Consider the following 11,762-nt stretch of genomic DNA (forward strand, 5'->3'; position numbering starts at 1 on the left):
GCTGGGGCCCAGTAAGGCTTCATGGGATGTAGGGGAAAGAGCTGACTAGTTGCCCATAGCAACTTAATGAAGGCTTTTTATTTTTAATTGTGCACTGCAGTAGAGGAAGGAGCTGACAAGGGGGCTCTTGGTTGCCTGTAGCAACCAGCTACACTCCATATTAACCAGCCAGAGACCTTTCATTCTCAAGTGTGCACTGCAGTAGAGAAAGCTCACAAGAGGTCTGTTATCTGCCCATAGCAACCAGCCAAACTCCATAGCCACCTTCTAGAGGCCTTTCGTTTTTCAACAGTGCACTGTTATGTGTGGATGGTGTATGCATGGAATGCTGAATATAGGAATTATGCCTGCTCATAGCAACCACCCAGACTCCATAGCAACAAGCAGCAGTCTGTCCAATTGCAAGCATGTAGTGTGCTATATGGACCTTCCCCCTTTGATGAGTCGGGCCAATAGGCTTTAGCGGGGTGACAGATTTGCAGTGGGAAGTTTGAATATGGAAGTGAGATCGATCAGAGCTGTGTGTCTGGAGAGAGCAAAGTGAGCCCCAGGAGCGAGGAGGGACTGTACACTGAGGTAATTCACCTGGACCAGGGCTGTATTGAGGGCACAGGAGGGATAGAAGGACTACTGAAGGAGGACACTGCAAAAGAGGATTGACATAGCGAGGAGAAGAGACTGGAGGAGAACAACATGGAATGGGGGAGATGAGACTGGAAGAGCAGGACATGGGATGGGGGAGATGAGACTGAAAGAGGAGAACATGGAATTGGGGGGGGGGGGTGGGACTGGAGGAAGAGGAGGAGGACATGTGATGGGGAAGGTGAGACTGGAAGAGGAGGACATGGCATTGGGGAGACAGGACTGGAGGAAGAGGAGGAGGACATGGGATGGGGGAGAAGGGACTGGAAGAGGAGGACATGAGATAGAGGATATGAGACTAGAAGAGGAGAACATGGGATGGTGTACATGGGACTGAAGGATGAAGAAGAGGAGGAGAACATGGGATAGGGCAGATGAGACTGGAAGAGGAGAACACAGGATGGAGGAGATGGGAGCGGAAGAAGAGGACATGGGATGGGGGAGATGGGACTGGAGGAGGAGGACATGGATGGGACTCGGTAGTATGGCCAGTGGGTTAATTCAGTGGGACAGCCAGTGGGTGGGCCCTGGGGAATGTTGGTGGTCATGTGCAAGCGGGAACAGGACTAAATCTGTATAATTTCTGATGGCTACCCTGCACCTACTACACCAGTCTCATCAAAATCTTCTCGTCTAATCTTTAACTCTTTTCTGCCCTTAATTCATTACTTCACCCCCACTACCTTCATCCACTAACTTACTAACTGCCTAAGAGATTGCCAATCATGTGAAAAACAAGATTTATACAATTTTTTTGCCCACCCCCATACTCAAAAAACCCTAACTGGGCCCACCTATTTGAACAACATCTCTCTGCTTTTGTTTGCCTACAAGCCTCACTGATAACAAGATTCTCAATCCCCTGCAGGCTGGCTTCTGCCTGCAACATTACACTGAAACTGCCTTACTAAAACTCACCAATGACCTACTATCTGCTAAAACCAATGGGCATTACGCCACACTCATACCCTTAGACTTTTCCGCTGCCTTTGGCAAAGTCGATCGCCCACTCCTCCATAACAAACTCCACTTTCTTGGTCTCTGCAACTCTGCTCTTTGAAGGTTTTCCTCCTACCTATCTCAGCACATCTTCAGTGTCACATACAGCTTTATCTCTTCCACTCCTCTTCCTCTTTCTGTGGGGGTACCCAAAGGCTCTGTCCTGGGTCCCCTCCTATTTCTTCTCTACACCTGTTTTCTGGGTCAATTGATAACCTTCTATGGCTTCTAATACCACCTCTATGTCGACGACACCCAGATCTATCTCTCTACTCTCCAGCTCATCCTCTCAATTTCTTCACGTATAACAGATTTACTGAGCGACATAACAGTATAATGTCACACCATTTCCTCAAACTCAATCTGTCTAAAACTGAGCTTCTAATATTTCCCTCTTCCTGATCCCCACAACATGACTCTACTATTGAGATCAATAGCACAATTATTGACCACCCCACACATGCCAGGGTGGTAGGTGTAAACCTGGACTCTAACCTATTTTTCAGGCCCCACATCCAATCACTGGCTACATTTTGCCACCTTAACCTCTCCCATGCTTTGGAACTCCCTACACAACATTTCCAGAATTTGCCTCTTTGTAACTAACGACACCACAAAACAACCTATTCACTCCTTTGTTATCTTCCGGCTTGATTGCAACTCCCTCCTCAATGGCCCACCTTTACACAGGCTATCCCCCCTTCAGTCAATCATGAATGCTGCTGCTTGACCAATACACCTTACTAACTGATCCAAGTCTGCTGCTCCATCAATCCCTTCACTGGCTTCCAATAACCCAACATATAAAATTTGAAATACTAACCACAACTTACAAAGCCATTCATACCATTGCCCCCAGCTATATCACCAACCTAATTTGCAGATATTTCCCAAATCGTCCTCTGAATTCCTGCTAAGACATCTTGCCCCCTAGTTCCTTGGTTACTTCCTCCCGTGCTCACCTTCAGGACTTCTCTAGAACCAGTCCCTTCACTGGCTTCCAAAAGCCCAACATATAAAATTTGAAATACTAACCACAACATACAAAGCCATTCATACCATTGCCCCCTGCTATATCACCAACCTAATTTGCAGATATTTCCCAAATCGTCCTCTGCATTCCTGCCAAGACATCTTGCCTCCTAGCTCCTTGGTTACTTCCTCCCATGCTCTGTATTATAATAAAAATAATGACAATAATATGCCCTTGTGGTACAGAAATTTTCAGCATGTCTGCATATTTCTATATTGCACAGCAATTCACCCAAAGCGTCTTTTTTTCCGCTCATTTATTGGATTTCAGCATCACTGTGACCATTACATAGGGTGGTGTGCATGCAAGTACAGCCTGCCTCGGAACACCCACCCCTCCAGACTGACCTTCAGGCATATTAGTATTTACTTCTCCCAAGATCCAGCTCACTAATTGCATCAGGACAAAAGGAGAAGAGGCAAAGACAGTGTGCTGTCATACTTTGAGGATGCTATGTACAACACACTGCTGACCCCTCCCACAAGCCATGATCTGGCTGCATTGCTAAGTGCAATTTTCAATATAAACCTTATTTTAGACCCAGTGATGTCATCACTATTCACAACAGCCTTGTGCCATGCGACAAGCTGTGACCAATCACAGCTCACACAGAATTTCTCAATGGCTGCAAGAATTCAGCCAGAGAGAAGGAGAAATTATTGCTTTTACAGCCTTTATGGGTGTAAAAGCAATCGGTGTAAAAAAAAACTTCACCACCCCCCACAAGTAGTACAGTGTCACTATGGTGACACTGTACTGCTAGGGTGACAGTATGTTAAAAAATAAATAAATAATAACATAAAAAATAAAATAAAAATTAACATTTTTGAAAAATTATAATTTTTGTTTATAAACTCATTTGGGTTTTTTGTTTTTTTTTTTACTAAAAAGATAGATGAATACATTTTGACCAAGATTTATGAAAAGATTATTTATTTGCAAAATTTTATCAGAAAAACACGTTTTTTCCAAAATTTTTGGACTTTTTTATTTATATAGCAAAATAATAAAAATCCCAGTGGTGAATAAATACCACCAAAATAAAGTTTTATATCTCTCAAAAAATGCTAAAAAATTCACATGGGTACAGTGTTGACCGCGCAATTGTCATTCAAAGTGCGATAGCACTGAAAGCTGAAAATTGGCCTGGACTGGAAATGGGTGAAAGTGTCCGGACTTGAAGTGGCTAATTCACTCCTAGTCTGTCTGGATAGTATATCACCTGCTCACTTGGCACCATCCACAGGCAGCTTAACTCTTCACTAAGACACAGAAATTGAATCCAATGCAATTTTATTTCAGCAAGAGGATGTGCTTCCAGTCTTTTGAAGTGTAAGACAAGTCAATGACTTGGCTGAACCCTGTCTCTGAATAACTAATACTAACTGAGGGAACAGGAATAAAATGGGGAGGGTTAGCTGGGACTAAACCAACTAGCACTAAACAGAAGGGGAGGACTGAGGAAGATACCTAATTCACATTAGTACGAGCCTTTGGTTAGGGTGCTGTAGTCAATAAACTATGAGTGTGGTGGCACCATGCACTGGTGTTCAACTGAGAAACATGAGTTCCTCTGCCATTGTTGCAGATGGTACTTGTAGTGTTTCTATTCATAGATCCCTTGAATAGATCTGTGAATGGATGATGCAGCTATGCGGGTAGAGTCGCACACAGCCGTGTTGAATTAAAAATCATATAGAATGCTATGGGAAGGAGAACCCCACGATTCATGCACATGGTCCCTGATACCAAGAGGTGCTGGTATTTCCTGTAGCTTTACGAGTGAATGGGATAGAGGGAGGCATAGCAGGAAAAGTATCTCAAGAAAGCATTGCATTTAGAGAGCAAGTAGAACAGACTTAAGTAAGTATTCCTTCTGCCCTTCAGTATCCACAAGTTATTGACAAGCCAAGCCAGAAAACACTTATCTCAAACTGAGAACAGATCCTGGAAAATAATACATCAGTTCTCACCTTTAAAAAATATTTTTGACATTGACAGCCCAATGGAGCTTGCAGTTTAAACCAGCTTCATACATTCCAGTTGCAGCAAAAATAAAAGGTTTTCCTAAATAATGTTTTCATTAGAAAGCAGCTACAGTCTGTCTCCTGCCAGAAACTGCAAAGTAGGACCCTGGAAGCAGCAGCCTCTCTGTAGAGGTCCAACACACCCTGTGCAGAGTCATAACTAGAGCTGAAATCAGCAAGGAGAATGGACTTTCCTGATTGCATAGGTCTAACTCAGCAGAGAGACCCCTGCTTCTGCTCAAAGTGGAAGTTCTTCTCTATAGCATGCTGGCAGAGGATGGCTTTTCTATTCAGGTTGTAGCTACTCTCTAAAAAAAAATCAACTGTAAGGGCCAGTTCACATTATTGCACTGTGGTGATGCATGTTATATACAGCGGTGCACTGGGGTGCCACTTATGTTGAAAGGCACCCCAACGCACTAAGGCAATGCACCTGCTATTTTCTACAGTATGCTGGCAGAGGACAGGCTTTTCTACTCTAGCTGTTGTTGCTTTCTAATGAAAAAGAACTACAAGACTTGTTTTGATGCACCTGGAGTGTATTTAGCCGATTTAGACTGAAAGTTCACTTCAGCTTTAATGTAATTAGCAATTCTCTGTAGCACCTTCCTGTTCCAGGTCAGCAGAACCTTCAGTTGATATGGGCAGCACACTCTGACTTCAGCTTCAACTACCAGTAATTATGTATGACTTGGCTAAAATTCAGAGGTCATACTGCAAGGGCTATATATTCCTAATATAAAACCACGTGAAGCCATCCATCATGGCATAAGTGGTGAACGCTAAGTGAACCATGACCTACAGAGTACTGTAAAAAGATATTAAATCTGCCCTTCCTCCATACTTATCTGCTTGATTTTATGCTGTTCTCTTTCAGAAGCGTAGGTGTGAAATGGCATCTTTGGGCAGAAGGGACCCAGGCATTGTACGATGAATTTATATTCACATCATCCAGCTTTTCTTTACATTTCTATTATGTGTTATTTTCAGAATCTTGGGAATTAGGGTAAAACTGGGCTGGGTAGGCTGAACACAGTATTATATATATACAGTACTGTAAATATACATATATTGTATATTATCATCATCATATACGTATGCCTATAAACCGTGAAAGCAGTACTTCCAAAAATTAGCATATATGCAAAGTCCTTACAAATACAAAAGGTTCAGCAGTATGGTAGATACCACCACAGATGCGTACAATAAGTGAATCCACAGTATTTGTCCCTATACAATACACTGAAGTGTTAGAATAAACCAGTTTAAGATGAAACCGGTTTAATTTGAATCTCACTTGCCTTAAAGCAGTTGTAAACCTTAGACGTGAAATATGAACAAAGCATATCCCTCTATAGTGTGTACTTGTCTCAATTAATAGTACTAAGGGCCGGTTCACACTATAGAAACATGGTTCAGTTGCATTCTGGATGCGTGTTTTCGTGCGTTCCAGTCCGTTTTTGACGTGTTCCAGTGCATTTTTTAAGCATTCCAGTTCATTTTTTCCCCTCTCTTTTTCTTCAATTTAAATAGGGACATGTGCAATCAAGGCATTTTTGGTGCATTCCTGTGAGGTTTTGATGCGTTTTGCCACGTTCCAGTACAGTTCTGTGCAGAAAAATGCAACATGCTCTACTTTTTTTTCTGCAACCGGAACGCAATGGAACTGCAAGCACTGATGTGAACTATGACATTGACAATCATATAACCAAGTGAAACGCATGTAGTGTGAACTGGCCCTAATGCTGGCCATAGACGGTTCGAAAATCAGCCGATTTTTGCACTTTGAGATTATCGGTCATGTTGGAAAATTTGTGGCCGATTTGGACGATCAGACAATTTTCCCGGCAATGATGGCAAAATCGGACGATCGTTTTAACGATAAAAAATCGGTCATTCGTTCAGCTGACGTTACCACCGAGTAAAAAAATTGCCCGACTAAATCATAAAGTTCACCCCATAACTTCTGCAAGAGACAGAAGTTATGGGGTGAACTTTATGATTTAGTCGGCCGATTTTTTTACTCGGTGGTAACGTCGGCCGAACGAACGACTGATTTTTTGTTTATCGTTCGAAAAATTGGCCAATGTTCGACCCGTCTATGGCCTGCATAAGTGTCATTTCTGCCTGCTGCCTCGTACCTCTGCTATCAGCATGAGTCACCTCTGACAAGTTTTCCTGACACCAAGAGAAAAATGGTGACAGCGGAGGGACCTCCAGCAGATTGATAATCTCAGCTCTGTTCCTGTGAGCTGTGTGGAGGGGGGTGTGTCCCTTCCCTCCAATCAGTTCTCAGAGCTCTCCTCACTGAGCTCTGCAGTGTGTCATTTTAGCTCTCTGTCACCTTTTTTCTGATAGCTCAGGCAAGCTTTATAAATAAAACGGATGTAGAGAAGAATGCAGATAGATAAGTACAATTTATGTAGGAGGATTTGTTTCATCTGAGGATTTGTATCACCTGAGGCTAATCACTTTACTGGTTATATGTAAGGGTTTACAACCACTTTAAAGCCTAAAGCACCAAAAAAAAAAACCCCTTGCCGTGGGGACCCCCGCACCGCAAGGGTTAAATACTTATGTCTGGGCGTGTGATAATAAGGAGAAATAGTTACCTTATTCCACGCTCCAGTGGGCTCCCTCCACTGGGCTCCCTCTACTGGGCTCCCTCTACTGGTGCAACTGGGTCTCTGCAGCTTCCTCTCTAAGCCGCTCACAGACGTGGTTGCCTCTTTCCCCTCTCCATGTACAAAGTAGGATTAATCCATGTACGCTGTACATGATGATGCCAAGAGTACAGAGCTTTAAGTAGAGCACTGGAGAGGGAGTTAGGATAAGTAATAATGCCTCTTGTTCTTCCACCTAGAAATAACATTTCTAGGTGGAAGCATTTAACCCTTGCAGTGCAGGCAAGCCCCACTGCAAGGGTAAATTTGGACTAATTCCTAGAGTTGAGCTTTATTCTTATCCTCACCAAAGATATTGTTTCTGCTTTCATTCTCTGAGAAAGTAAAACAAGGTGAAATCAGCTTACTCTAGGTTACTGAACCTTGCACATGATCATTGCTCTTTGCTCTGGCTTCTATGTACTCATCTATAATAAACTCTTGGGTAGATTTACTAAAACTGGTGCACTCAGAATCTAGTGCAGCTGTGAATGGTAGCCAATCAGCTTCTAAAATTCAGCTTTTGCAACTAAGCTTTGACAACAAAATCTGGAAGTTTATTGGTTTCTATGCACAGCTGCACCAGATTTTGCACTCTCCTAATGGGGGTTAGTTACCAATGCAAAATCTGGCACAGTCCTGCATAGAAACCAATCAGCTTCCAGGTTTTACTGCCAAAGCTTAACTGAACAAGCTGAAGTTAGAAGCCGATTGGCTACTATACACAGCTGCATTAGATTCTGAGTGGTCCAGTTTTAGTAATATTCCACCAATTTGTCATCAAGTCTTGAAGAGAGCACAAGGCGGAGGTGAGGTATGTAGCACTGAAACAGTTACACTGTGACTCATTACATCATTGCTGTAGCATCTAGGAAACTACCCCTTCAGCCGGACTGACATTCTCCTTCTGAAAGTAATCTGATTGGACCAACCTGCAGCAAACCCCATCAAAGGTTAGCGATGACAGCTTGACGCTCAAGAACATTGCCTATGTTCATTTACCAGGAAGAATCCTAGTCTCCTGCCCTGTGATACCTTACAAGGTGTTCCTTCTATGATGTTCTATGTTTTCACAAGAACATCTGACAGCTCCAACACTTTCAGGGCTGCCTCTTTGATTTCATGGCTTTGATTCAGAGAAATACGTCATCTGCTTTGGGAAGAAAGCCCCATGAAGCCTCCCCCAGCCGCTGACACATTACGTAATGATTAGTCGAGGCTGGAGACTGTGTCACCTAGATGCTGAGATTTGAGGCTTTAACTCTTAGAGCCCTGGGAGAAATGGAAGACTTTCTCTTGCCTTGGGTTAGAGCTTAATGGGTGACTTTAGATCGCTCGACTGCATGTCTGAAATCATCAGAGATCGATTGCTCACTTTAGCAATTATCAGGATCCATTTAATAATGATTAACCATTTTTCTAATGGAATCTTATATTAAAAAATGTGTGTTGATCCTGGGTGAAATGTATATTAATCCTGGGTGAAAACATTGGTGTTTTATGGCACATGGGTGCTTTTGCCTGTGTAGAGTACAAATTGGCTGAATTCTGGTGCCCAGGAGGTACAGGTGCAGCCCTCTTAAAATCAATGAGAATGCAATAGACGGCTTCTGTACATGGCTGTGTACCATCCTAATCGGTCCCTGCGTTCAGGACCACGTGTTCCGGGACGTATACCCTGAACAATTCTGGGTGTTTTTCAGTCATGTAATCATAGTGATGGAATTGGATAGTAGCTCAGCATTCCCAATGGATTGTTTTGCAGATAGTGAAAGTGACTTTTGTTAGCTTAAAACAAAACTTCACCCCGAAAGACAATGTTACCTGTGTCCAGCTCCCTCTCTATATATCAATTGGAGTTTTTATTTCTCTCATGCAAGGCAGCATTTCCTCCTTTCTCACCTAGGTGAGAATGACATTGAACATGCATGTGCAAATGTACTAATGGTCTCTGTTGAGCTTCAGGACCCGGCAGAGACCTTCAGCACATCTGTTCAATGGTGGGTTTCTGTGTCCCAGTGCATGGGGAAGGAGGACCTATTTTCCTGCACATGGGTGAGCACAAGTTGTAGCATGAGCAGATGTGCTGCTAGGATCTGCCAAGTTCCAAAGGTCATCTGCGCATGCGCAGGACTATTGCACTTGATGGTGCTAGTAGAGGGAAGCCCCTTGTGGAGGCAGCAGAGCCACGATCAAGGAGGCTGAAGTTCCTCTTTAACTTATGAGTATAAGTGATTAATCATAAATAGTCGCTCCTAAACATAATTATAAGATTTTGGTGTCTATTAATATTTTCACCCAAGAATCATACAACTTTCACTCAAGATTTATGCAACCTTTATCCAAAATTGACACATTTTTCCTAATGGAACCTCATGTGAAAATGTGTGAATCTTGGGGAAAAGTTGTGTGAATCTTGGATGAAGACATTAACATACAGACCCCTTTAAGTACAGGAGAATTTTATGCTCCTCTACTGCAATTGATCAGATGAGCAAAAATTGTGAAAAGTCACACAACCACAACCAGTGATTATTATAAAAAAAATCACTTAGTCATGCGATCAAAAATTGCCTGTGTAGTTCTAGCCATAGAACAATTTTATATACAGACATATTGTCAAATGATTTACTGCTGAGGAGAAAAATACAATAGGAATATCAACAAGATCATTCGATGCGCCATACACTTAATGATCATATCGATTTATCTACTTTCCTAAAATCAGATTTTACATCCAAACTGATTGGAATAATTTCAAGGAAATTGTTCGGTTTTGCTCAAACAAACAGTATGCGTCTTTTCAATAATTCATAGTTTCAATCTGTGAACAATCGTTCGATCACATTGTAACATGTATGGCCACCCTTACAATCGCTTTAAATTGCCAATAAACAGACAAGGGAGTATTCAAAGTGATTAAAGGTGACATGAAATGGGTTAACTAGTACCTATCAGGAAGACTTGTTATTGATCTGCATGAATTATCTGTATACACAGATGTCCTGTATGAGTACACAAGAGAATGCTAAGGGGCAATGCACAGATGAATGCATACATGACAGTAGAAGGGTCCCTGTCGTACCTTGAGCCCTCTGATCTCTCCCAGATGTAGCTGCAGCCTCCTATTCACTTCCCGGATCAGATTGCTATGATCCAACATCGCACTCATCTTGTCAGCCTCTGCCCTGCGGAGCCGGACGATCAGCTCCTCCTTAGTCCACTTCATCAGCTCCTCATCAGAAACCTTGGCCAGGTCTTCCACCGAACTTTCCCCAACAACCTTGGACATCTTCGCCGCTGTTTCTCGGCTCCCCTTTACCAAACAACACTGGCAATCAGCTCTCCTGTTACAATCTGATAAGAACAAGACAATGTTGGGCTCAATCAAGACAAGTGAATCCCCTTGGTGACATCTAGAGCTTGCAAAATATCAAAGATCCTTTCTAGAACCTTGGGCCAAGCCATTGTGTTCAGGGGAACGGGGGTGCCTATGAGTTTTTTTACTTGGCAGAAGATAAATCCATCCAATCCTAAAGAAAAAACACCATAGTGAGCAGAAGAGGCAGCTTGAAAGAGGCAATTACTCTACTTCAAAGCATCTGCAGGCTGCTCTCATGTCCTCGTGGAGGGAGCTCTACTGCAGTAGAATGAATGAGCCCATGCAGATGCTGCTGCCGGCATGCCTGTGTGGACTGTCTCCTCTGGGCTGCAGTGGGAATGCTTGGCACTTGGAAAAGAGTTCCATTGCCTGCAGCAGACACAAGACACTCTGCCTGCTGCTGCTGCTAACACAGCACAAGTGACCTGTCCCTCTCCCTTTCTTCTTCACTGCCAGCCTTGCCTGGATTTCAGCTTACTAACGCCATCTGCTGGACAAAGAAAAGAAAATGTTACTCCTGTTAGCATGAAACAGTATATGTCATCTACTGGAAATCTCTATTTATATCTATATCTTTTCTATCGATCTAGCTATCTTACTAGAAATAGAAATAGAGAAATGTGAAATATTAATGTAAAAGTAGAAATATATTACAAAAAAAATAATATATGTAATATATATATATATATAAATATAAAGTACATATATATTTTTTGTAATATATTTCTACTTTTATATTAATATTTCATATTTCTATTTCTAGTAAGATATCTAGATCGATAGAAAAGATATAGATATAAATAGAGATTTCCAGTAGATGACATATACTGTAATATATGTCTACTTATTATTTCATATTTCTACTTGTAGTAAGATATACATATATATATATATATATATATATATATATATATACACACACACTTCTATAGTTGATGTTTTTACAGCATAAATGTTATTGTCTTTACCTGTGTCATTCAACTTTTATTATATCAGATTTTTATAGTGAAACAATG

General features: G+C 42.0%; 1 protein-coding gene across 2 annotated transcripts in view; it reads right to left on the minus strand.

Annotated features, from left to right (window-relative positions):
• CCDC85A (coiled-coil domain containing 85A) overlaps positions 1-11,213 on the minus strand; it is a 359,555-nt gene extending 348,342 nt beyond the window's left edge. For both annotated transcript variants that reach the window (XM_089669226.1, XM_089669227.1), the window contains exon 1: positions 10,450-11,213. In XM_089669226.1, coding sequence (XP_089525352.1) covers positions 10,450-10,656 — 207 coding nt within the window. In that variant the 5' untranslated portion in view covers positions 10,657-11,213. The remainder of the gene's footprint in view (positions 1-10,449) is intronic.
• Positions 11,214-11,762: the final 549 nt, after the last annotated feature.

The sequence above is a fragment of the Staurois parvus genome, unplaced genomic scaffold, assembly GCF_062004578.1.
Source record: "Staurois parvus isolate SC_StPar_1 unplaced genomic scaffold, SC_StPar_1.0 ptg000070l, whole genome shotgun sequence".
Classification (NCBI taxonomy): Eukaryota; Metazoa; Chordata; class Amphibia; order Anura; family Ranidae; genus Staurois; species Staurois parvus.